This window comes from Halichoerus grypus, chromosome 1 (assembly GCF_964656455.1).
Source record: "Halichoerus grypus chromosome 1, mHalGry1.hap1.1, whole genome shotgun sequence".
In the NCBI taxonomy this organism is placed as follows: domain Eukaryota; kingdom Metazoa; phylum Chordata; class Mammalia; order Carnivora; family Phocidae; genus Halichoerus; species Halichoerus grypus.
The window spans coordinates 60,493,619-60,521,593 of NC_135712.1; the positions used below are offsets into that span (position 1 = coordinate 60,493,619).

Sequence of the window (27,975 nt, forward strand, 5' to 3'; positions counted from 1 at the left end):
GGCTGGGGAAATGATTAGTCATTGAAAGCTAGTGAACAATTCTGAGAAAGAGAAAGGGAAGAAAAAGACGGAGGGAAAGGGGGAGAAAAGAGGGGAAGAGAGGGAAGAGGAGAGAGGAGAGAGCCAGAGAGAGGAAGAGGGAGAGGGAGCGAGCGAGCATGTGCGATGAGCAGTAGCTGTGGACCTTACAGTTGCTGCTAACTGCCCTGGTGTGTGTGAGGGAGAGAGAGAGAGGGAGGGAGGGAGAGGGAGAGCGCGCTAGCGCGAGAGAGCGAGTGAGCAAGCGAGCAGAAAAGAGGTGGAGAGGGGGGGAATAAGAAAGAGAGAGGAGGAAGGAGAGAAGGCAGGAAGAAGGCAAGGGACGATACAACCATGCTGTGCTGTATGAGAAGAACCAAACAGGTAGAGCTAAAGATTTTTACTTCTTGCTGTTGTGAAATTACCAGACTACAATATTTCCCTGTAAAGGCAGAAAAAAAAATATTTTAACTGCTTCTGCTCTGGCCATGGTGCTCGCGTTTCCTTAGCATATGGTAACTGATGGTTGCATCCCAGCTTTTATTCCATTCTGTCTTTCATGCTCTGGTTTGGGAACGCTGCTACTAATTAGGATGAGGTTAGAAAAAAATATGCCTGTTTGGCTAGAAATAAGATTTGTGGGGTTCTTAGTGAATGCTCAGCGTTTTAGGTCTCTGGTTTTGCGGGTGTGGGTACAGGAAGGGGTGTGGGGAAAAGATGTGGACTCTACCTACAAGATGGGGAGGCAATCCTTTAAATTATTTGCAAAAAGCGGGGTCGAAGGAATCATATTCAGTAATGAGTGTTGCTTGTTCTGTCCTACGATTTTCTCACATGTGCTGCGGAAGAAGCCTTATTTCGTACATGCATGAGCTTCAAATGGGCGCAGGTATTAATGGAAAAACATGTGAAGGATTTATTTATTTATTTTTCAATGAATGAATGAAACTGTGATTTGGAAGATGTTTTTTTAAAAAGAGATTCTAAAGACAACTGGGGCTGGGGGAGAAATTGGCCGTGTGGAGGGGGAAAATCGCCTTCCCAAGATCGGTAGCCGATTGTGCACCAGCTGGTCGGAGGAGAAGGTGGACCACGCCCCTAGGAGCTTTGGGCTCCGATGGGATGGGAAAGACGAGCCGAGTATTACCTGTTGGAAATCAGGTCTTTTCCCTTCTCCCTACCCTTGCATCTTTCCGGGGATTGTCAGTGACTGGAGAGGGGCTAACATTTTGGATACTAAGCATGGTGACTCATTTTCATCAGAAGAGGGACACATACAAGCTTAGCGAGAATCCGCGTCCCTCCGTCCCTCCCCCACTACCCAGGTTTCTCTTCTATTTCAAATTGCTCACTTATTTCTTGAAAGACATTTTAGAAACTTGATTGGGCTGAGGGTGGGGAGGAATGACGAGTTCAGTATTCTGCAGCAACAGACAGTGCCCTGGCATTCTCCAAATGAAGCTTTCAAACATTTATTGGAACATGTTTGAGTGATTTTGGCGAAGGTTAAAGAGAAAAATGGGTGTGAGATGTGGGTGAGTATGTGTGTGTGTGTGTGTGCGCGCGCGCGCGCGTGTGTGCATACTCGTGGGGGGGGGCAGGTCTTGGTCAAAAAAGCCCTTTGCAGATTGATTGCCTTAGGGGTGGGGTGCAAGAGATAGGATTTGGGCATTATTCCTGTGCAGGTATTGGATATTGGGCAATTTGTAATACACTCGCTGAATCCGAAGTGGGTGGAGGGGAGCAGAGAAGAAACAGCCTGCCAGCTTTGCACATTTAGCCATCGCCCTGGAAGGGGCGGGGGTGGGGGGGTGGGGGGGATGAGGATGAAGAAGGAGAGGGAGGGGAAGGGAAACAGAAGCAGAATATAGATCAGTGGGTGCAGAGGGGTGGAGAGGCATGGGAAAAAATAAGTTAAATAAATAAATAAATAAATAGATAGATAAATAAATAAATAAATTTTTCGAAGTAGCAGACACCCCGGGGTTTTGTGTGTGGCTTGTGTAGGGGTGTTTGAAAAAGAGCATGAGGGTCTTACACGTACCACTTCCCTAAACTGCTATATGGTTCCAGAGATTGCTGCTTCCATTGGCTCATTTTTCAAACCAGGACATTTCCTTTTCTTGTCTCCCTTCATTCTAATACATAAATGCAATGGATACAGGTGGCTGGGTTAAGCACACTGTCAAGGAAACGTTCTGAGGTTACCCCACTGGTGAGCTGAGGAAATAAAATTTAGGAAGGCGGAGCCCTAAGGAAGCCAATGCTATTCATTAAAAAAGGTTTCATTTTGGATAGAAAAATATGCCGGTTTACAACTTTTTGCTACCCCATGTAGACACATACAAGTATACACACACCCCCTCCGACAAAAGAAACCAAGCATAATTTTAGAAAGGGAATTGAAGCTAAAAGAATTCCCTTCCCAAAAAGGGGGACAGCTGCCTTCGCTTGGGTTCTATCTCACTAACAGCCCCAAGTATTCACTGTGATGTGCAAAGTGATAAAGCTGAAATTGTGTTTGGGGAGTTGTAGAAATTCGCATGTAAATGTCTAGAGCCTCCGCATGCTTCATGTACAACAGTCAGGCATGTACTCTGCACAGATTCCACATGCCCGCATGTGTTTTAGCATAAATCATATTCAAGAGAGAACATGAAAGGTATAGAAATGGTCATATTTGCCCATGCATTTTATACATGCGTACCTCTGTGTGAAATGGCCATGTGCCCTGTTGAGTACTGTTGTGTATCATTCACGTAAGTCAGTATTTAGGATACCATTAAATCAGACAGAAGGAATGGTGTATTCAGGGCGTGGGCTCCACACTATACTGACTGGCATTTAGATAGCGTGAGTACTTAAGTCTCACACAGGTTTCCTGCTTGTGGGTGAAATGATCCTCTATCATTCAGGGCAGAACCCGATTGTGTTTATCCCTCTGCCATCTATTCATCATCCTAGTCCTTAACAGGGAATAAAACAAGGGCAAAAACCTGCAAAGGTCTAAACTCTGCCACACCCATGAAATCCAGCAGAAACGTGGGAGGGGGCTGGAGGGACTGCACTTCCTTCCTCTTCCACTTGAGCCGCATAAAGAAGCAATCTTGGATTTCTGAGTTGTAATACATGGCCAGTGGGTGAGAAGAAAGCGTAAATGATCTTTATTAGCCATTAGTTATCACTATGGATTATTATAGCAGGAAGAAGAGCATGAGAGTCGGGTGGCAATGAGAACATGATAAAGGAGTGGGCAAAGGAGGAATAAAAGAATCCCTGAGATTTTATTGGTTTCTGATTTTCAAATATCTTGGGGCTAACTTTAAATAGCTTAATTACCATGCGTATTGCAGATGATGAAAAACTTGCAAGATGTGATCTGTGTCCACAAAGCCAGAAAACTGAGGTGCTTCCTTTGTTTAAAAATAAGGATTTTAAATTGTAATCGAAGTGTAAAGAATACCAGTGCAAGCCAGTGGCCCCTCCGTCCCCCACCTCTCAACCCCACCAATATCTGCTTTTTTCCTCGTAAAACAAATAATTCTTATCTGAGGGAGTGTGATCTGTGGTTTGGAATTCCAGCCTCACTGCGCCTTTCCCTTGCGGTGTTGGAAAGGTGTGGAAGGATGCCGCCTTGCTGCTTGGTGCAGACCATTCCTCCTAGTGATAAATTGGATTCCTCCTAAATCTCCCTGAGCCACACCCAGTGTCACCCAGGGACTAAGTGAATTAATTAAATGGAGGCATTCTACTTAATATAATTGAAACTGTGTGTTTTTTTTTTTTTTAATGGTGATTTCTATCACACATTTCCGAATTTAAACAGAAGAGGAAATTATTTAAGGGCTTTTTTTTTTTTCTGCCAAATTATCTGGACTTGCAGAGAACCTTAGAAAATTCACAGTAAATCTAGAAATGAGTTCATATCTGGTGACTGTAATTCCTTCTAAGCCATGCCAAGGTGCATACACAATGAGCCCAGCTTCCTCATGCTGTCAATCTACAACTCAAGTCCCCCCACCCCCCCTAGGCTGAGGCAATGGGGATAAGAAAATGTAGGGTTAATTTTCTCTCTTGCTGAGTTGGCAAAACTACAGAAACCTCCTTTCATGTTTTATGCGAAAGGGCAAAGCTCCCGCTCACTGAGAGGGAGAGTAGCTTGGGTCTCCTTTGCCTCCCTCATGGCGAAATTGTCAGTGCAGTGCGTGGGGCTGATTAATCCACATACTTCAGTTTTACCTGACCCCATAAAGAAGGGGGGGTGTCTTTTAGTCAACAGGAGTGCATATATATTAACCAAATATTCCCCTTGTTCTCATTGATAGAGTAAGACAAGTCTAAAATCTTCCTCTATTTCAAAGGATGAACATACGCAGGTCATCTCAAGAGAAGATACAGCATTTAATTATTCACTTCCCTATTAGCTATCAGAGAGGCATTCAGGCAACCAAGCATGTCTGTTATCAATCAAGAAAGTGATTGTGGGCAATTCTCCCTTCTGAGTTTCTGAAGTGTGGTCGGATTGCCTCTGCACCATTGTACTGAAGTCTGCTTAACATTCTCTGAGGTGTTGGGAAGAGCACTGTGCTGAGAGTCCTCAGTTTATGCCACTTACTCATTCTGTGATCTTGAATGAATCAGATAATACCAGGCTTCAGTTACCTCCTGTAAGATGAAGACTAAAAAAATAAAACCAAACAAACAAAAACCCCACCTTGCTGACCCTAAAGGGCTTTTGTAGAGATTAAACAAAATTCATGTGAAGACAAAATCAATACAAATGTAAGAAAATTTTCTCTCCAAGCTGGTGCGATGGGAGTCTTGGCTTGGGATTGCCTGTTTGTCAGGATTGTGGTGTGCCTACTGTCAGTGAGCAATTCCTTCTGGTCAGGGGTGATTCCTTCTCTTTAGCACTCCTCATTCACTATTCCATTTACTTTAATAAAGCTTCTGTTCTCATATTCTAAAAAAGACACCACCTCCAGTGACTCTTTGGTTTCCATCTTATTTGATATCTCTTTGGCATTTTGTATTGTTGTCCTTTCCTCTTCCTGAAATTCCTCACTTGGCTCCCATGAGAGCTGCCTTAGCTCTCCTCCCTCTCAGTCTTCCTTGTTGACTTTCTCACTCTCTTCCCCTCAAATATCAATTATCTTTTCGTTAATGATCTTGATCCACTTCTCTTCTCATTTGACACACTAATTCTAGGTGGTCTCATCCATTTTGGAAGTTTTAACTGCCAGGGTGATTTCCCAATCTGTAGACTAGATATCTTTCCTCGGTGCCTGATCCGTGGATATCACTAGGTCTAGGTATTTCAGAGACACCCGCACTCATTATGTACAAAACCAGACTCAGTGTCTTCTGTGTGGTACCACTTAGTCTTCCTCCAAATTCCATCCCTTATGCTATAACACCATCTATCCAGCTTCCAAGCTCTAGGAACCTGGGTGTAATCTGAAGGCAGTCCTTGCTTTCAATCCTCACATCCAGATACTAAATTTTTCGATTATAGGTAAAAAGCTTTTGAATCCGTCCTCTGCTTTTCAACTCCATCACAAATAACCTGGTTCTGACTTTTGTTACCTCTCATCTAGACCAAGGCAATAAGCTTCTTGCTTGGACTTCCCATCTCCATCTTGCTCTTCAATTCTCCTTGCATAGAATACCACACTTATCTTTACCTAATGCAAATCTGGTCATATTATTTTCCTTGTTAAAATCCACCAGTGGTTCCCTGTTAACTGTAAGCTAAAATACAAAGTTCTTGGCATGGATGACATGATCTAGTCTTGCCTACCTTTCCAGTCCCATCCTCAAATACCTGCTCCTCCAACCTGATGATACCACATCTATATTTCAGGCCCTGGTGCTCTTGCTCATACTGTATACTTTGTCCACATGACACTTCTGTCTCTGCCTGGAAAATTCCCATTTCCTCTGTCAGAGTTAGCTCTTTGAAGCCATTCTTGACCTCCCTAAGTTAAGTTCCACTTTCTTTGTGACCATTCTATATTTTGTAGCATCACTATTAAATCACTTGTTGCACTATATAGCTTTTTTTTTTTTCATAAACCAGTGTCTCTACTGTGAGCTGCTTGGGTGGAATCTTAATTCTTTCCCTAGTTCCAGGCCTATCACAATGTTGGACACGTAGAGTAACTGGCTTTATCTGTGGATAATATGTTTCCTAAATAAATATAAAACCAGGTTTACAAACTTTCCATAACTTGTGGCATGGCTAAATGGATGGAACCACTAGCAGATTTTTGCTTAATCTATTGGCATCAAATTTTGAGATGAAGCTAATCATCATTGATTCTAATTATTGATGTATAAATATGACAATCATCAGTTTTTAATGAAAGCAGACACAAAATGAGCCCATTTATATTGTGGTTCTCCAAACTACGTAACTGGTGCTATCTGGAAACATCCTTTCAGTGTCTTCCCACAGCCACCCAGCAAACTAGTCCACCCTCTGAGGTTAGCAGAGTGCCAGGTTAGACACATGGTTACCAGTCTCGGATCTTCTATTGCCCTTCCTTTAAGATCCCACAGTGCTTACACATGGTGCTTTGCCCACAACTGTTCCAAATAGAATTTGACTCAGTTTCTCGCTACTTAGTTGATTTACCTCATTGACACACAAACTTCCAAAAATATATGTAGTGTTGGCCTGTGCCCTGGGGTCTGTGCTCAAGAATCAATTTTACCTTTACTTGGGTTTCTTTCCTTCCCACTGAAGTATCCAATTACTATTCCACAAAGGGAAATCTCTCATGGAGGTAAAAGGAGGTTGAATGGTAAGTAGCCCCTCAAATGTCTGTTACATGAATGAGAATCAGATCAACTTTATCTTTCTTACATTTCAATGGACTGAAGGGATTTGGCTTCTGAAATAGGCCTATTGTGGTTAATATAGGGCAAATTGCAACCACAGCTCTCCATGAAAATGCTCTTTGCCAGACTCTACATAGTTTATTTTCTCTGACTGAATTGGCATGGCCTTGAGAAGAACAGTAAGACAAAATGATTTATAGGTGAAGTTTGTCTTCAACTGCTAAAGCTGGGTAATGTTTTCTAATCTCCACACCTTTATTCCATATCTTGCTCATTGCTCTCAATCTCTTTCAATCTCTTTCTTTGAGTTTTTCTTTTTTTTCCCTCCTCAGGTCCAGGGGGAGGTTTCTGATTATGTAATACCGGCCTATGCTAGTGTTTGATGCATGAGGCTATGAAAAGAGAACTTAAAAAAAAAAAAAAAAAGAGTGTTCCTTCCAACTTTCCAAAGAGGTGTTTTAGACAAAATAGATATTTTAAGCTATGTCTAGCACATAGTAGCTTCTCAATAAAAAATATTCATCGAAGGAATAAAAGTAGGAAGGGAAAAGGGGCACCTGGGTGGTTCAGTTGGTTGAGCTTCCGACTCTTGTTTTCAGCTCAGGTCATGATCTCAGGGTCCTGAGATTGAGCCCTGGGTAGGGCTCATTCATCAAGGAGTTTGCTTCTTTCTTTCTCCCTCTGCCCCTGCACCTGCTCGCTTGTGCTCTCTCTCTTTCTCTCTCTCCCTAAAATAAAAATTAAATAAAATCTTAAAAAAAAAATAGGAAGGGAGAGATGGATAATGGGCCATTAGGGGAGGTGTTTTGGAGCAGACTATTCCTGTGAACTTATTCAGAGCTGGCTTTGTGTAAATGCATACTCAATTCCATTGGTCCTCCTCACAAAGTGGTTGTGGTCAAAGTTACAATTCCCTCTCCTGTCTGCTGAGATCAGAGTGCCACACTTGCAGAGAGTTCAGGTTATAGTATGGGAGTGTGACCCTCCAGATTCCCTATCCTTAATTATTTACAGATCTTATTCTTTTAGATATTCTTTGTTTAATGTCCTGTTTCATGTCTTTGTAGTGAAATAAACCCTTCCCCTGAGTTCTAGACCTGGCTCTGCCAATTGCTTGTCCTGTGACCTTGGGTAAGTAACTTAATCTTTCTGAGCCTCAGTTTATCCATCGATATAGTGGGCACATAAAAAGAACACTCCAAATCCTGACTTGCCTTTTCTACTAGGTTGGTGTGAGGCTCAAATAAAGTGATAAAAATAAAAGTGTTTTGCAAACAATGTGTTTTCAAGTGTAAGATATTATTAACTGAGGAATATCACATACTGAAACCCAAAGTGTTCATGGTTCTATGCAAAGAAGTACCCTTGCTTTCTGTATAAAATCCATTCCCACCTCTCCTTATTCTCTACAGAGTAAATAGGAACCATGCTAATGGATGGGAGCATAGTATATCTTTATCATTTCCTTCAAAAACTTTAGTGACAGAATTTAAATAAGCCAATGTTCAAATTGTCATGCAACCCCAGGGTCAGTTCAAATGCATTTAGAAATCTCCACTATTTTTTCTTTGATCTTTTTCTGTTTTAGTCTTTCCTTCATATTTAGATTTCTTCTCTTCTCCATTTGTTAAACTGGCTGCTTCTCCCCCATCCCCATCCCCATCCCCACCCCCACCTCACTTCTAAACCGGGTTCTCGGCACTCAGATTACCAGGCATGCTGTGCTCACATCCATCACATGAGGGCCCAGTCAGGCAGAAGAATAGGCGTGTGGGGCTGGTTGGGAGTGACTGACTATTGTGATGAAACCTGATTGGGGGAAGCACAGTTCAAAGATTATCACCTGAGCACCATTTTCATACTTCAAGGTTCCCCGATGCATCAGGAGTTAACCTTGATCAGAAGAAGTGATATGCAATCCTGAACCTTTTCCAACCCAACTCTTTTTTTTTTTTTTTAAGATTTTATTTATTTATTTGACAGAGAGAGACACAGCGAGAGAGGGAACACAAGCAGGGGGAGTGGGAGAGGGAGAAGCAGGCTCCCCACGGAGCAGGGAGCCCGATGCGGGGCTTGATCCCAGGACTCTGGGATCATGACCTGAGCTGAAGGCAGACGCTTAACGACTGAGCCACCCAGGCGCCTCTCCAACCCAACTCTAATGCCATATATAATCTTCTAAACTCAGGATCTCTACAAAGGACATTTCAGTTCTCCTGTGTCCCTGATTGATAGACATAAATTACCAATTTAATAAAATTTATCAAATTCTCATATAGGCAATGGAATTTTGCAACCTAAAGAATTTGATTTCTTAATATATGGGTAATATTTGAAATATTTTAAAGTGTAATAATTGGATCAAGTTTGTCCAGGACATTCTGTTTCTCCTAGAAGTAAAAGTCTAATATAGAAAAATTAATATCATGCATATTTTGGAAAATCTTTCATATGTCAGGCTGATATAGAGTTTAATAGAAAAGCATATTAACTAGAAATTTCAAAATAAGCTGGTGTCCAGAGGAAACAATCATTTCTTTGATTATGTTTACAGTTTATTAAGGGTCAATATCACCCCTTAATCCCTCACTCTCGCCACCTCTCTCTCTCTCTGTCTCTTTCTGTCTCTCAGTCTGTCTCTCTCTACACACACACACACACAAACACATACACACACACACTTCTATTATTTATATGTACTTGGATGGGGTATAATAGAAACCAACTTTAAGTCTATGAAAGAGATCTATCAAAGGGAAACTAGGTATCACACAAAACTAAGAAGTTGAACAGCCAAGCTCATAGAAACCTCAAGAGCAGGAATTCATAGACTTTATTTCTGGAGCCCTGAATTTAAAAGACCCAGTTACTAATAACCTTAGCTTCTCTATCTCACAATTCAAAATTCTAAATGAGAGATAAATATAAATATGTATATGTGTGTGTATATATATCATCTGTTCACATTCAAAGAGAGAGAGAGGATATAGAGAAAGAATGAGAATGAATGAATCTAATTCGTCCTTCTTGGATCAGCTAGTTACCAGTAATCCAATTATCTCTGATTGGAGGAAGGACCAAGTCGCACTCCATACACAATTTCTAGAGACCCACACCAGTGAATCTATTAAGAGAGTAAATTGGCTGAGAAAGAGTCTCCTGTATATATATGTATATGTGTATAATAGGGTAGCTAACCAGATCAGGAGGGACTTACCTCAGATGTGGTGGACACTAATTTTTCCCATTGGTTGCTTTCAATTTGTCCTGTATTGTGTATTCCTATTATTGGTAGGGTTATCATCCCTGACGATTCAAAAAAGGAAGCAGTAACCAAACAGATAACTGATCCCATAAAAAAGAAGGTTAGGGCAAATCTCCACACCTGGAATTGATAAGCACTGGGTTTTCAAGGTCTTCCAGGAGCTGAACTCTGGCAGGTACTACCTGTCTAAGAGGAATACTAGCTACCATATATTCTTGCTAATTTCACATAGGGTAACTTTGCTCTAGTTTTTCTTTTTTAGTTTTTGGGATCCATTTCTGCAAAAGGATTGGGCAATAATGGGTGTAGAACATCTCCCTTGGATTTGTATCAGAGAAATGCTACCCCTTGATATTAGTCATCTCATTTTGAATGTCCTTGAATTAATTCCAGCAATAATCATCATATGTATCTATTTTTAGCAAATTGGCACTTTCTGAAATATTGAGCTGTTGTCTCCATATGCACCAGTTTGCTCTAAATGTAGAATTTTGGTAATTAGCCTTACAGCCATTATTTATAATCCCAGTTCCAATAACTATTCAGAAAATGTTATTTTTAAATGAAAATTTGAAAGACCCTAATATCTTCCCATTAACAACTATATAAAAGAACTAGATAAGGAGAGTAAAAAATAAATTAATTAAATGATCTCCAAAGGTTAAGCAAAAATTGGCTGCTTCAGAATCTAAATCTAAATGACTTCAGAATCCCTTAGCACGACTAGCCAAGGAACTGGCATAGACCAGGGGCTGTTAGAATGCAAATCCTCTTCCCACTCTTTGTTTTGGTTCAGAAACCAACTTACCTGCTTGGGGTATAAGATGAGAAGTAAAATCTCCTCCTAATTACCAAACTAGATCCTTAACAGCTATTCCAAAGATGCCTTCCACAGTTCCATCTAAACTCCAGTAGAAGCAATTGTCTTCATTATTTACTTCCCCACCCCACCAATTAAACCAGAATTTCTTTAAAAAGAAAATTCTCAATTTCTAATAATTAACTTGCAGTTTAATTTCTAGGTATATGTCCTATTGAGGGCAGCTCAATTTGGCTATCCAGACTCTTACATATAGGGCTCTGGGGGGGGAAGGGCAATAGGTATTGGGTATGATTTGGTGGACATTGCATTGGAAGGTCCTTTCTCTTTAAATCACTTTTAAAAAGGTGTTATTTTATTTGAGAGATGTAAATTAATAGTGAGACTTTATAAGTGGCCCATCATCAACTTACTCCATTTCATCTTTACCTAGGCATTGAAGAATTTTTCTTCCAAAGTTTTATTGGATTAATGTTTCTAAAAACTTCTGAGATTTTCAAAAGGAGGGAGAGCATGATATCATCTCATTTAAAAAAACATTCGCTTTTTCTTTACTCAGATCTGACGTGGGGGTTTGGTTTATTCAAATGTATTTTGTTCTGAAGAGTATCTTTTGCAATCTTCCCTTAACCTTGTATCTCAAGGACTTGTTTACTCAGATCACCTGGGAAAGCTACTCTGGAGAAATCAGGTTGGTATTTAGTATTCATTTGAATAAGTCTTTCATGCTAATATAAATTCAATGTTCCTCATGGCTTTGATTGCCTTTGATTGAAAGACACTGGGGTGATAGCTTTTGATAACTCAGCCAGATTTGTGCTCCATACTGAGAGTTGTATAGAAAACATGAAGACCTTGTTTCTTGCATATTTTTTCTTCCATCTTGAACTTCATACCTTACACCTCTGGGGTGAAACCACTATAGAGGAGGAAATGAAGATTACTATAATTGAAAAGGGAGGAGGAGCTGTAAAACAGAATTACTCAGTTTGGAATTGGGCCATAACCCTCTAGTAAAAACTGTCATGGGAAATTTAATGACCACAGATGGCTCCGACTTCACTTCTGAACGTCAGCTGGAAGATGTAATAAGCCCACAATAAGCCCAAGAACAGGCGTATTCAGGAAAGAATACAAGAAGTTTGGGCATTAGTTTACTTATGTATATTCAAGCACACTCAGGACCAAATTCAGGTTTATCCTCACTTAAGCGGGAAGAAACTATTGATTCTTTTCTTTTCCTTTTTTTTTTTTTTTACCTTTTATTTATTTATTTGAGAGAGAGAAAGAGAACAAGAGAGAGCCAGAGCATACGCAGGGGGAGGAGCAGAGGGAGAGAGAGAAGCAGGCTCTCCGCTGAGCAGGGAGCCCGATGTGGGGCTTGATCCCAGGACCCTGGGATCATGACCTGAACCTAAGGCAGACGCTTAACCAACTGAGCCATCCAGGCACCCGAAACTATTGATTCTTGACTTAGAAAAGAAATGCCAATTTTGTCATCACAGGTATTGCCCTATTTTATGCAAGACTGTATCTTTCAATACTTAACGGGTTTTTCTGCAGGCCTCTCCAATTCTACGTTATCATTCTAGTGACGTTGGAAACTGATTGGCTCATGAACAAACTGAAATTTATTTTATTAAATATATTTTATCAATATTGTTACTTTGAACTTGGGTGTACTGTAAAAATCTATCCATAAAGAATCAAACTATAAGAACCATAGGAAAACCAACAGAAAATTTAATTTTCCCATAATCCAAGATTTTCGGATACTAGAAATATATATTTTTTTCTTTTTATTCTTTGTTGGTGCCTCAGAAAGTCTCATGTTAAACTAATTATCTTCTCCCTAGGTTAGAACTCTGACTCCTCTACTCTTGATAATATCTTTGAGAGATAACAGCACATTCCCAATTTCCCAGCTCATAACCTGGGAATAACTGATTATTCTTCCTTCTCTCACAAAAGCCATAATATCAGTTAGCAAATTCTACTTGTGGTATCTTTCACATCTGTCCTTTCCTTCTTCTGCCAGCCTTTTTCAACCAGCAATCTAAAAGACAACCAAGCCTTAAGGCCTATGAATATACATAATGAATTAACCTCTTTCCTGTGTGTCTAGACTGGTACTAGGAACACACCATCCTTGTGAGAATGGAGAAGATCATCACTCAAGTCATTTATTTATGTTCTGTGGTTTAGATGAGAAGCTCCAGGTGAGAAAGGCTGGATAGTCACCAAAATTCCTTGCTTTTGGCATTGGCTTTGCACACTGCCTTTTGGTTAATCTTACATTTCACTCCACTTTTTCTCAAAATGTCAATGGTATTTCTTTGTTTACAGGGTTAATTCCAATTTATTTATTTATGATTGTTTTTAAGGGCTCCTCAGAATCTTGCCCTGCCTTCTACTGGTTCCGTCATTGACTGGGCTTGTGAATTTATTTATTTATTTGTTTGTTTGTTTATTTATTTATTTATTTGACAGAGAGAGACACAGCGAGAGAGGGAACACAAGCAGGGGGAGTGGGAGAGGGAGAAGCAGGCTCTCCGCTGAGCAGGGAGCCCAATGTGGGGCTCGATTCCAGGACCCCGGGATCATGACCTGAGCCGACGGCAGACACTTAACGACTGAGCCACCCAGGTGCCCCTAGGCTTGTGAATTTAAACAAATTTAATCTCTTTGGGTTGCCATCTCCTTTAAATTAGACTAAGTTGTGTCTAAGGCCTTCCAGCTTACAAAATAATGTGTTCTGTAGCTAAGCTCCTCCTCCACTTCGGCATCCTGTCCCAGCCAGACTTAATATGAATTTAAGTATTAAATGGACCTTTGTTCATTGTCATTCCCACTACTTGCTAAGTCCCCTTTCTGCCTACTTCAATCTTACCCAACCTGAGTCCTGAATCAAGAGTTATCTCATGTTGAAGGCCTTTCTGACTACCACAGTTCTCTGTGATTTCTTCCCCTCTTAGATCTTCAGTAGCATATACTACCTGTCCCATTTCTTCAGCATACATTAAACAGAGCCTTACTTAATTGGCCGTATGTATTTATATGTACCTGATTTCTCCCAACTAGTTACAAACTCTTTGAAGGTAAGTTATCAAGTTCAGTATCTGGTTCAAGAAACACATATTGATTGATATCTTGATATCTACTCTTCAGTAGCTCTGCATTAGACTCCAAGGCAGTATACAATACAAACAGAAGTCTCAGTAAACTCTGGGAAAGACAAGTGGAGCTATCTTGAATGATCTCGCTAGGACATCTGAAACCATGAAACATGTTTTCTCTCTTAAATATCTTTACTTCCTTGGCTTCCATAATGCCTATTTTAGCTCCTTTTTCTCTCTTGCATCTTTGGTTGCATATTTTTTATTTCCGCCCCCCTCCCTTGGCTCCTCTTTCTCTACTAACTGAAAAGTTGGTGTTACCCAGGCTTTCGACCTTTTTCTTGAATGTTCTTCCTCAAAAGAAGCTCCATGAGTAATCTAATTCATGCCCACAACTCCTACATGGACAAGTGGGTCTCAAATTCTCTAGGCTCTCCAGTCAAACCTACCCGTGTGGGGTCTACCTCGCTTTATATCTAACTGTCCCCTGGAAATCTTTTTCTGACTGCCAACAGGATCCCCAGTCTCAACATACTTTAAAGATCAGTCATCATTTCTTGTCCCCAAATCTCTTCTCCTTTCTCATCCAGTCATTTAAATGGAAATGGAATCCTGATTCATTCCTCCCATCTCTATTTGATCATTAGATGCCACTATTTTTTCCAGTTTCTATAAGTAAAAAGCCCCTTTCATTCTTCCTTTCCCTCACTCTCTACCTCAAAAATATGTCTTGGCTCTGTCCACTTTTCTCCATCTCCTCTGTCATTGCTAACCCACTCATCTCTCATGGAGACAAATGCAATAGGTTTGGGCTCCTGGGTGGCTTGGTTGGGCATCTGCCTTCGGCTTGGGCCATGATCCTGGGGTCCTAGGATTGAGTCCTGCATCTGGCTCCCTGCTCAGCAGGGAGTCTGCTTCTCCCTCTGCCCATACCCCCGACTCAGGCACGTGTGGGCATGCGCTCTCTCTCTCTCTCTCTCTCGCAAAAATAAATAAATAAAACCTTTAAAACAAACAAACAAACAAAAAACTCAAATGCAGTAGCTTTCCCTTCTAATCTCTTTCCTTTTAACCTCAATCCCTTACAACTGTTCTCTCCTCAGTAGCCAGAGTTGTCTTTTATAAAGTGTCTATCAGATCATGTGACTCTCTCACTTAAAAACTTTTGATAGCTTTTGGAGTGCCTGGGTGACTCAGTCGGTTTAGTGTCTGACTCTTGATTTCTGCTCAGGTTATGATCTCAGGGTCTTGAGATCAAGCCAGGATCAGGCTCCGTGCTGGGTGGGGGGCCTGCTTAAGATTCTCTCTTTTTGGGGCACCTGGGTAGCTCAGTCGGTTAAGCGGCTGCCTTCTGCTTGGGTCCTGATCCCAGGGTCCTGGGATGGAGCCCCACATTGGACTCTTTGCTCAGTGGGGAGCCTGCTTCTCCCTCTGCCTGCTGCCCCCCCTGCTTGTGCTTGCTCTCCCCCTCCCTTTCTCTCTGTGTCAAATAAATAAATAAAATCTTTAAAAAAAAAAAAAGATTCTCTCTCTTCCTCTCCCTCTGCCCCACCCCCATCACACTCTCTCTTTCCAAAAAAACAAAAACCAAAAAAAAAAAAACCCCACTTTTGATAGCCTCCCATTCCACTTAGAATCAAAACCAAACTCATTACCACCAAGGCTTATAAAATATACTCTTGGTCACCACGTCTACTGGACTTTTAGTTTTTAAAACTCATCACACAACATTCCTTTTTCAAGGCTTTGCATGTATTACTCCCTCTACCAGGAATGCTCTTTCTCTGGCCTTTACTTGAGAGGTCTTTTGTGACAAATACATCTGAGTGGTATCCAGGAAGTCACTTTCTAACACATCAACCCACTTCTTTTATTTTCTTTTAGGATTTGCCCGCAATCTGGTTTTTAAAAAAATATTTACTTGTTAAATTTCTGGTCCCTGCCTATCTCTTTGAACATCAAAATCTACCCCTCTTCACATCCTACACTCCATTGCAATTATATAATTTCATGGAATAACCCATATTTCATCTTTTCCCTCTTTCTAAACACCATTCCTTTCACCTGGAATGTCTTCCTTTCTCTTCTTTTTATATAACGCATTTCTAATTTATTTCCATAATGTGGCTAGAGTGGGTTTCTTCTTTGTGGAGACTCTCTCATCCTCCAGGCAGATATGATGATCCTCTCCTTTCTGCCGTTATTGTGTTAGTATATATTTCTGCTACAACTTTCAACAGACTTAATTATAAATATTCATTAACATGAATGTCTGTCTCTTTTACTATACCAGAGCTCCTTTAAGGTAGTAATCATGTTTTGTTTATTGCTTATGTATAGCCCTAGTTCAATGCTTTGCACATACTAGGCTCCCATTAAATAAAAGTTGAGTAAATGGAACCTATACAAATGGACAAATATCAGTGTCTAGTAAGTAGTATGTGATGGCAAAATTTGGTTAGATCTAAGGCAAAAATCTCCTAGTTCCCACCGATCAATCATGGAACCTGCTCACTCTGGCACAGTTTATAATTGGGCACCTAATAGATATCTCACAGAGCTAAGACTACACAGACTTGGATTTCGCCCAAGTGGTGCCAGCTGGTTGCTTCAGCAAATAACAGGCACCATTTTGTAGAGAGATACTTCAACATTGACAGAAAGATAGCCATACTTGACACTATGAACTTCTTATGATCTGGGCTAAGGATGAGATAGCCATTTAAAATATATTGCTATAGTCGTTTTAACCCATTAATCTGCCTCCTAAGCCTAGTGCTAAATATCAGCCCTTTCCTAATACCTATAACTGGTGTCTTCTAGTACCGCTCCCACAGGAATCTTGGTGAGGTTTCATATCCTTCTTCTGTATGTTAATGATCTGACCTATATATCTGTATGTACATGTACACACTCTCCCTCTCCTTTCACTCTTTTAAATTTCTAGTTAGAAAAAATATGCATGTTTAATTGTTTTTCCTGGTCCCTGTATATGTGCTATGGAAGCATCCATCCGTCTGATATTGTATTTATCCCCAAACTGGTAAACAAATGGAAAGATACTAGTCCATTTACCTACAGGGGAATGAAGAAACAAATGGCCAGGTAATCACTGAGTTAGCAACATCTACTTTATGTCTCTTACACACAAAAATATGATTCCTTCTGGGGAATGGAGCTGAAAAGAAACAGGCTCTCCCTTGGAATTCTGGAGAGGGAGAAATATTTTTCAACTTAGCCTGTCTCCTTTTTAAGAATACTTATGAGAATCAAGAAGGGAGAAGAATGATCCATGCATGGATCCATGGTCACTAGGGAAGGGGGTCCTTTAAACCAAAAGTCACTTTAAAAGGGGGGGGTCCCTTTAAACCAAAGCTAAATGACATCGAGATTAAATATACATTTTTGGTCTGGAAAACTTAAACACTTTTTCAAATTTATTTCTTTAGGAAATGATATTCTAGGTTTCAAGCTGCTAACTTGCAAAACAAACTTTGGAAACACTTCTCATTTATAGGTTGGGGTAATGCTCACTCCAAAATCATATTGGGAAGGACCAAAAGAATATAATTTGCCTGCTTAAGGAATGGATGAACATAAGGAAGGCAAGATGAAGCAGATTCAGCTGAAAAAAAATGAGTCACTTTTCTCAGTTGTACATTTTTTATTTTGGTGATTATGTGGGAGGTGGAGAAGATGCTTGAGTAGTTTGGGTTGCTGAGAGAGTAGATGAGAGAAGCAAGTATTCAACATTGGTTGGTTTGGTGGGATATGGTGGAACTTTGAGAGACCCACCACACATAGGTGGAACGACTTGGAACCATTTCTAGAAGAGGATTTATTTTCCATCCCAGTGATCTAGCCATATATTTTTTGTTTCCACTTTCCACAGACTTTTCCGTAGACTGTTCTCTCAACAGAACCCTTAATAGGGTGGAAAACCATTTTCACATCAAGGTTCTGGGCTTCTCAATTGATGTATACCCGGAGACATTGCAGTGTCAGGCCACTATAAATTTTAAGTTGCCAATAATTTTATTATATTCCAGGAATAGCCAATAAATCTGGGTTGTTCTGATTAAGCCAAACTTCAGCCACACTGGAAATAATGGAGGTTCTCTCTGGATTCCAGTGGAAGGTCTACAGGTCAGACCTATGTTGGTACAAGAAGACTAGAGAATAGAATAACAAGACCTTCAAGGCATTCTGTACATACAAGCTTTTATTACCTCCTAACATTAAGTGGTGCTATTTTCTCCACCTGAAATACTTTCTTTTCCTCTATTCTGCCAAACCATGTTCTGCCTCCAAAAATTCTGTTGAAATATCACCTCTTTATAAAATCATTTCAGACATTTCCTCATTCCCCATCTGGTTCCATACTGCAATCACTATAGTAACCTCCCTAGTAAATCCTCCTTCTCCATATTGTTTGTGTATATTGGTATATGTTGCATAAATATACATACACACATATACATAGTCAGAGAAAGAGAGAGAGTATTTATATACATTTTATATGTGTATTTGTGTGTTGTCTTTTCCTGTTTCCCTAGACACTGCTTCGGTGTCATTCCTGAGTTCTCTTTCTAGATTTCACAAGGCACTGTACAATATTTGCCCATCCTGGGTCTGCAGTTTACCCTACTATCTTTTTATTTAATCTCCCAGGGAAAAGTTTTCATCCTTTTTCACTATATGTCTGATGGTGATAATTATCATTGACTAGTAGAGCTAAAGGGATTTTACAGTTTATGTAGCTTGTTTGTTTGTTTAATTTCTCTTTAGCCATAGAAACTTTTTGTCCCAGATATTTATCAGAATCCCAAATATGTAAAACAGATAAAGGTGCTGTTGTGGCTAAACAGAGTTTGGTGGTTCAGAGATCTGTCTGGTCAGCATCCCCCTCCTTCCTCTGAGGCCCCTCTGAGGAAGCCTAGGAAGCAGAGTTTTGGAAACACTGATCTACGTCCAGTCCTTCATGGTGCAGATGTTGGGAGTTGTGTGATCAAGGTCATTCAGCACAGGAAGGTTTGAACAGAAATTCCTTCCTATATCAGTACTACTTCTTTCAGAGGATGAAAGAGGATCAGGCTCTCAATTTCTACATGTACAAATTCCTAAATAGTCTAAATTTGTGATGTTAGCATTTATGTGGTTCATCAATAGACAGGATTCTTCTACAAATGAAGAAGTACCTTTTTTCCCCCCCACTTTTGACTTATTCATCTTATTTTTCAATTAGTCTTCTTTATCAGGATGAATTTTGTGGGATAATATTTTCCTCAAATATTATATGGATGTCATTCATTCATTCAACAGACATTTATGAATCATGTACTAAGCCAGAAACTATGTGAAATACTGGAAATATAGAAGTAATTTTTTAAAAAAGAAACAATCTTTACCCTCAAGTATAGTGTGGTAGACCTATGTGTGTCTATTTTAAAGTCTGTGTCCTAGAAAGTGCTCCTAAATAATTTTATTAATTTCAGTTGCATTTTCCTATTGCTCAGGGAAGCTTCCCATTATAGGCATAAATTAGTGTTTCTTCTCATTAGATATGAGTACCCAACTTGCTTTGGAGGCCTGGAGGGTGAGTTTTGTGAATAAGATAACATTCGCAAGTATTAAGGCTTAAATGCCAGAACTCTAAAGGGTTTTTAAGGATTACATGTGTTAATTCATGTAAATACTTAGAACTATACCTGGCATATATAAGCACTTAATGTTAGCTATTGCTCATTATAGTTGATGTTGTTGATGATGATGTTGTATCTATATTAAATGAATCCTATGTCTCAGTATCTTTTGGTAGGAATTCTTCAAGGACTAGCTTCTGGACTTTGGGGTGTGTGTGTGTACGTGTATGCATGTCTGAGGTTTAACGAACATATAATTGGTTAACTGAAAAATGAGTTATTAATGTCACGGATTTAGATTTTGTACACTCTGCACTCTCAATGCTCTTTAGGGCTAATATATATTGGTTCTTAGAGTCTAGAACTCAGAGATATAACTAGCCTGTCTTACAGATGTGGCCAATAAAATAGGAATGGAACTTTGAGCTTGCCTCATACTTAGAAGCTAAAGGAGCCCATCATTTCCAGGCAACTGGAATGTGAGCATCTCAAGATCTAGACTTAGACATTTTGAATCTTCAAGGAAAAATGCAAACATGCAGTGACAATTCTAAATTATCCTCAGTGGTATGGGCATCCAGGATCTGGTGGCTGGGGTGCCCAGTCTGATGTGCTAATCCGTCGGTGGTCTTGGCTTGTCTGTGTTTCCTGAGTTCAGCTTGCTTCCTGCCTGTTTTTCAAGTCGCCTTCTCTGGCTTTCCCATTAATAATGTCAGCTCCAATACTGTCCTAATGAAGTCTAGTTTCTGTTGCTTGCACCCCAGAATTTGACTGATGAAACCCAATACTCAAGAAATCAGGCCCGAGCTACTATTTTTCACCTGGATTACTGCAAAAGCCTCAGGACTTTGCACTCGCTGTTCCTTCTGGCTGAAATGCTTTGTTCACACCTATTCTCTTGACTCGCTTCCTGACTTCCTTAGGGCTCTGCTAGACTCTCACCTGTGTAGATCTCATCAAGGACACTTTCTCTCTTCACTCCATATAAAGCAGCACCCACTCTGACACTCCCTCTCTGGCCCCTTTTATACTTTTCATTTTTCTCTCTAGCCCTTGTATCCACCCAAGGTATTCATTTATTATTATCAGCTCATCCCAGGGGCATGTAAACTCCCTGACTCTTAGTCACTGATATTTTCTGACACCTAGTACAGTGCCTGGCACCTATTAGATGCTCAATAAATATTTCTTGAATGAATGAATGAATTTAAATTCTGCTCAGATGCCAGAATAACAATAAGCTAAAAATGTGCTATAGCTAATGCGTCCATTCCACCTTCCTTCATGTCCTTCTTGATTCCTGTCCTTTAATCTCAACCAGTAGCATCCTGTATATGTCTTTCTGCCTATCTGTCAGTCTCAGACACGTGACACAGTAGATTTGCTAAGAATAATGAAAGAGAAATTTGGTCCTGCCTACCACTACAAAATGCTTATTTTCTCTTCTTTTACATTTTAATTGTTTAAATATTTGGGGAGGATTTTCCTGCTGTGGTAAATTTATACTCATTAAATTGTCAAACGTGACGGTATTAGTTATTTATGTATTGCGGGCGCCGTAAGGGGAAACGCTTGCTTTTGCCACTGGCACCATCTGGCTTTGACTGATTATTGTATTTTACCTGATAGTCTTTGGACAGGACTATCAGGATGATGAATGGGTGAGAGTGGGAGGGGTTCAAACACTGGTTAAGAAAGGATAACAAACCTGTAGCCGTAAGTCAGACACCATGAGGCATTCTAAACACTGAATAAGATAGAACATCCATCGCATGTCCTATTTGCATTCCAGGTTAATCTTCAAAGAGCCAACATGGCAAAAACATTCCAAGATAAAAATAGCAAGATCATCTAGAAAAGATTCAAGTTGCAAAGAAAAAAGAAAAATCCTTTATGGTTGCTGAGTATGCCATGACTCCACATGATTATGGTTGTAGCTAGAATTCTGTGTATATCTTTTAACAGCATTGGTGACTTATAAAATGAGATTTTTTTTTTAAATGAACCTTTTAAAGACATCCCAAGACATTCTAAGAAGAAATTTGATTTGTAGGACTTGAAGATTAAAATATATAATGGCAAATGGCACCATGTCAGGCACTGAGGTCTGTGGTTATAAGCTGATCTTGAATCAAAACCTAGTCTCCCACTGACATTCTCAAAGTCCCGTTTTCATCAGAGGCTTTATTCCAGACAGAAGTATGGTGATAACTCTGCTAATGTAGGGTGTCTTCAGCCTACCTGGATCCATCTGACAGTCTTGTTGAAGCAGGAAGCCTAAAGATGCTATTATTTAATCTTTCATCTTTCACCAGAGAAAGGTATCTTTAAGGCACATGTGTGGCTGGTCCCTATATTATTTTGGTTTATCAATAGTTCACTTCTTTCATAGTATCTCAATGCTAGAAGAGATTTTAGAAGTAAAGTCATCCATGAATCTTTCATTTATTCATCAGGACATATTTACTGAGTGCCTACTACAAATTAAAAGATGTAGACTGAAAATATGAATTAGATATGGTTGTCCCCTCTATGGGATTCATTAATTCCTCTTCATGATATCCTTGTTAGGTTGGAGTTCAGCCTAACACTTTGTGTGTTGCTATGCATTTACAACACTCTACAAATGAGAGAAATTAGGTTAACCTCACTTACAAGGGTAGAGAGGCACAACTAAAAATGTGCTTACCCTTCATCATTCAAAAAGTCAGATGCAGAGATCAAAGGAGAGTCCTCAAAGCTCTGAACAGTTAATTCAGTGACCTCTTTTACCTTTGTATTCTTGTCTTGGTCCTGTCAAACTTCACTGTACCTGACCATTCTCCATACTCACCCAGAGATGGGAGCTAAATACTGAATTTGGATATTTGTAACCCAATGAGTATTAGTCTCCTGTTGCCACAAAGAATATCTCTAACCCTCTTAATGTATTTCAGAACACTTTCCCTTCTTATTGAATGGAGCCTCATTAACTCAGATTAGTTTTATTTGCATAGAAAAATTAAGTTTTAGAATAAATCTACAGTATTAAAATGAAATTCCTACATTTGTAAAATGTTTAGAGACATCTCAAGAAAAACATTTCTTAAGGCTTTTCAGCATTGGCCTTGGCAAGAATTAAGGCATTAAGATTTCCCACAAAATGAAAAATAAAATGGCATGCAAACACATACATATACACAAAAACTCGAGGTATGGAATTTTAGGGATTATTGAGATTTCTAGTTTGGGTCTAAGGTAATGGTCAATTGTCACTTATCAGAATGTTGGTTCAATAATAATTTAGAAAAATTAAACATTGAACTAATTTTTAAAATTTAAAATATGATGCTAAAACCAAAGCATATTAGATTATGCCTCTTGATAAGACTAAACCATGATTTCAGATTCTCCTAATATTTCCTCACTGTCAGGGTCCAGAAACTCAGGGCCAAGGGTAAGTCAGCCTTAGATAAACAGATTGTCTGGCTTAGGCCACCAATCTGTCCAACATTTGTGACCTATAAAGATTTTTCCTGCAAGCAGCTCTGCTTATGCCGACTGTTTATATGCACAGTGGAAACTTCCAACGCTGTCATTCCCAGGTTTTCTTTGCTTATACAACTAATTACCACTGTGCTGGGTCATTCTTTCTATCTTTCTTTATCTTTTTTTTTTTTTTTTTTTTTTTGCTATGTATTGGAGCCAAGAAAGGCTCAATTAACCTATGCCTTTTGGTCAAAGATAGAAGTCAAAGAAGAAGCCCTCAAGATTATAATGTTCAAGCTTTGTATAGTATGCCTTGGTCATGTAGCAAGGACTTAGGGACAGTTGCTGTAGGTGGAGATTCAGAAAGGGTATAATGAGAGAAAAGGAAAGAGAGACTGAGTACATGCTTCAAATCATTCTGAAGAAAGGGAAAACTGTAGAAATAATTCAAGACAAAGGAGGGAAAGCTCAACAGGTATCTTGGATTAAACATAAGCCCTCAGGGGCGCCTGTGTGGCTCAGTCATTAGGCGTCTGCCTTCGGCTCAGGTCATGATCCCAGGGTCCTGGGATAGAGCCCCGCATCTGGCTCCCTGCTCTGCGGGAAGCCTGCTTCTCCCTCTCCTACTCCCCCTGCTTGTGTTCCCTCTCTCACTGTGTCTCTCTCTGTTAAATAAATAAATAAAATCTTAAAAAAAAAAAAAAAAGCCTTCAGAAGTATTTGTGGTGCCCTAAGTAGATTGCCATTTCTTATATTGAAGATATAATCAGCAAAAACCTTAATCACAGGAGACCTCTCCATTGAGACTCATTTGCAATTTGATACCATATTATATGTTAGAAATCCCCTTCTCACATTGTTTTTTCTTAAGTATCTTTTTCCAGGAAAGTAACAACCAACTTGTCTTTCCTGAGCCCTTGCTGTGAGCCTAACTCCATGAGGACATATTGTGATGGCCAAGAGAATGTAAACCCCACCATTTAGGAGAGGAAAGAAGACTGATGTTTAAGAAATATGTACAAACTGAGGAATGACACTCATGAAAATAATGAAATAGCCAGTCTATAATTAAAGGATACAGGTGTTATGACAGATCCTTGTTGGAAGAGGCAGGGGAACATGAAGACTTTAAAGATGGGAAAAGCAGAGAGTGGTCAAGATGAGAGAGGAGAAATGGTATTCCAGCTACATGGGATGACACAGGGCAAATTGTGGAGCTTTGAGGGGACCATCCTGAAAAAAGTGAAGAGTGTTTGATGATAAGAATTAGGGGAGGAAATAGGTGTGTAGATGAGGCCTAGCCAAAAAAAAAAGGCCTGTTCTGGTAAGAAATTTGTATCATCAGCAACTTTTGGCTAAAGGAGTGACATGATGGAAGACGTATTTCGGGCATGAGTGCATGCAGCGTTTCCTGGGGAGACTGGAGGCAGGAAGGTGAGTTCAGAGCTCAGTATTTTTTCATATATAAGTAGGGAAATGAAACCTTGGACTGGGGTGTTCACAGGTGGAATTGAAATATAAAGCTGATGGTGGCCCTTTTGAAGAAAATGGACCAATTTCAGAGGCTAGGGGCATGAAGCAAAGTCTCTGTCAATGCATGTGGTCTGTGACTCTTCCTAGTCATTGGACTAGGTGACAGGTGGCATAGGTAGGATGACAAAGCAAGTCATAAGAGCAGCTCTTGTTTTAGGCAATTATTCTGGGCCCTTCTATGGATCTACTTGTTCCTCATTTTCAATTTCCTAGTTCTTGGATCACTAGCTCTATTTCCCACCCTTATTTTCTGCTTCTGACCCCTTCATGTGTACTCTATCAGGCATTCCTTCTTGGCCTGAGATTGGGGATTTTCCTCTACTGGCCTCTCAGTCCTGTTGTCTTCTCTGGCCTTGGAGACCATTTCTAACATTGAACTTTGTCACCCATTTCAAATCCAATGAACCCTATAAGCCACGCCAGTGCCCCTAACTCGCCCTGTGATGGGTAGAGAAATAAAATATGATTGTAAGATTTCCAGCTTAGATAAGTAGAGTGGAAATAGTATTGGCAGAATTGATAAACTTGAAAGTTAAGAGCTGATTTGTTAAGGAAGACCATGGTTTTTATTTCCAGCATGGGTTGTATGAGTAAGGTATCCAGAAATAAATGCTTAATTGAAAATTCAGAAGTGGCGGGAGAGGAGACAGGGCAAGTGACTCAAAGGATGATTGAAAACTTATTCAAGTCCATGGGCTTCAGTTAAAGGAGAGTTAGAAAAAGAAGAGCTGAGGGAAAGGCTTACTGTCCCTTCAGTGGCAGAAGATACTTCATTAAAAGAAAAGAAACAGTGGCACCTGGGTGGCTCAGTTGGTTAAGTGTCTGCCTTTGGCTCAGGTCATGATTCTGGGTTCCTGGGATTGAGCCTCGTCTCAGACTCCCCGCTCAGCGGGAAGTCTGCTTCTCCCTCTCCCTCTGCCTCTCCCCCGCTCGTGTGCTCTCTCTCTCTCTCTCTCAAATAAATAAATAAAATCTTAAAAAAAAAAGAAAGAAAGAAACAGATGAGTTAGTAAAAAACTAGCATACAGAATCAAAGAAGCCAGTAAGGAGAAAGCTCCAAAATAGAATGGTCAACATGACTAAATCAGAGTGATCAAAAAGGATGAAAATGGAGAATAGACCACTGCATGTGGGAGGACCATTGATAGCCTCCAAGTGGGCAATTTAGTAGAATGGTGAAGATGAGAGCCAGATTGTAGGGACGTAGGAGGGGACTGAGGTGGAAGAAATACAGGCAATTGGCAGAGACCACACACAAGAAATTTGGCACTGAACAGAGGGAGAGAGATGAAATTGTAATAAAAGGGTGCTATTTTTTGAGCTACGGAGAGACCTATGTTAAAGCAGAGAGAGGAATAGCGAAGGGAAGACTGAAAAGCTAACGCAGGAAACAAAAGTGACATCAATGACCAGACAGGTTCAAATTCCTAAATTTCAAGAGAGTTCCTTGTGGAGAAATATCCTTCAGAATAAAAAGGAAAAAGAAGAGGATGAGAGATTTGTTGGATTGGGATGTTATATATTCAGGGGATCCTGTCATATTCTAACACCCCTTCCTTTTTTTCTTGGTGAAGAACTTCAGCCAGTTGCTCAGAGTAAAAATGAGAAACAAACACTGTTAGGAGAGCTTACAAAGCAACAAGAGTGAGTTAAGTAGCATGTTCCCCAGTGGTTTATGAATTTGCATCACCTAGAGATTTTTCAAATGCAGTTTTCTGGAGGAGAGACTTCATATACAAGCTCCTCAGAGGACTCTGAAGCATGTGAGGTCAGGAGTCAGTGCCTTACTGAGAGGTGGAGCCATCTTGAAAATACTGTGAATTTAGGAAGCTAACAAGAAACTACAATGTCTCTCACCCCGCGGCCATTTTAATCTTCACAATCCTCAGAGTGCTTCCTTCACTAGGTGTATTTATATGGGAAAGAGAGTGAAACTCACCCCAGCATATACTGACAAGAGCTCTTGGTTAGGTCCATAACATCTGGGAAAGCGCTAAGGTGTATCTACAGCCAAGAAGAAAACCTCAATTTAATTAGGTATGTACCTGAAGTTTAGAGGATGATGTAAACCACTTATTTTTTCCACTGAATTTCCTTTTAGTTCATTAGGAATTTCCTTTGGGCATCTGGGAGTCCCTATCTCTCTCTGGGCTCCCTTATTGTTCTCTTTTCACTCATCCCCATTTTCTAGCACTTTGTCTGTCCCTCCTTCTCCCGCACCCCAGTTCCATCCCAGATTTGAGGTGGGATATTAGATCTTTATAGTTCTGTGCCTGCTCTATTCTAGTTCTTGGATCAGCATTAGAAGCTTCAGACATTTGGTCCCTAGAGTTTTCAAAGCTGCACATGTAGATCAACTGACATTTGCTTGGTAACCTTGCCCCCCTCTCTGTAGCATAACTTTGATATATTATTTTATATTTAAGAAGTCAGTGTTTCTTAATCTTGTCTTACTCCTCATAAAGAGTAAAGAGGAAAGAAAAAGTGTGTGGAAGAAAGTAAAATTCAGTTCTGCCACATGGGGATACCTTTAATTATTTAGAACTCATATACCAGGAGGCCCACAATAGCAGGAGCACAGGATTCGTGGTGGAGTTCTGGGAGTTGTAGCATTATTAGTTTCCTGCTAGGTGAAGTTTTAGTCTCTCTCTCTCTCTCACTCTCCTCTCTCATACACACACACACACACACACACACACACACACACATACACACACACACGAACTGTTATTTTATTTTGTTTGAAAAGTTAGGCTTAGTGTTTGAAGATTATCTCATTAGTTTTTAGTTTGGTTGGTTGGTTGATTGATTGAGTTTTTTGTTTGTTTGGTAGAAAAAAATTTACTACCACCTGGGGTGAGAGAGCGTCAACACTGAATGCTGGAACACTGAATTGGACCCTATCATCAAGAGTAAACATATCCTAAACTCATTTCATATGTAAATTCTATATTTTTGTTTCTTACACTGCATTCCATTTTACTTACCAATGCAGAAATGGGAGGTTTTAGTTTATTTCCTTCAACCAATATACCAATATACTTAAAAGAGTATAGTAGTTTCCTCCATTTTTATCTGTCCCACGCTTCTCTTAAACACATATAATTGGTCCTCCCCACACTCCTTCCCTGTTCTAAAATTGCTGTCTGAGGTCCTTAGTGACCTCTGCATTTCCATTTCCGAAGACCTTCTCTCAATTTTCACTCAACATTTTCACTGCATTGGACTCTGCTGGACACACCTTCTTGGGATTCTCTCTTCTCTTGGTTC

General features: G+C 40.0%; 1 protein-coding gene across 1 annotated transcript in view; it reads left to right on the top strand.

Annotated features, from left to right (window-relative positions):
• Positions 1-241: 241 nt before the first annotated feature.
• The window catches only part of GAP43 (growth associated protein 43), a 98,153-nt gene continuing 70,419 nt past the window's right edge, over positions 242-27,975 (top strand). The window contains exon 1 of the mRNA XM_036092709.2: positions 242-402. Coding sequence (XP_035948602.1) covers positions 373-402 — 30 coding nt within the window. The 5' untranslated portion in view covers positions 242-372. The remainder of the gene's footprint in view (positions 403-27,975) is intronic.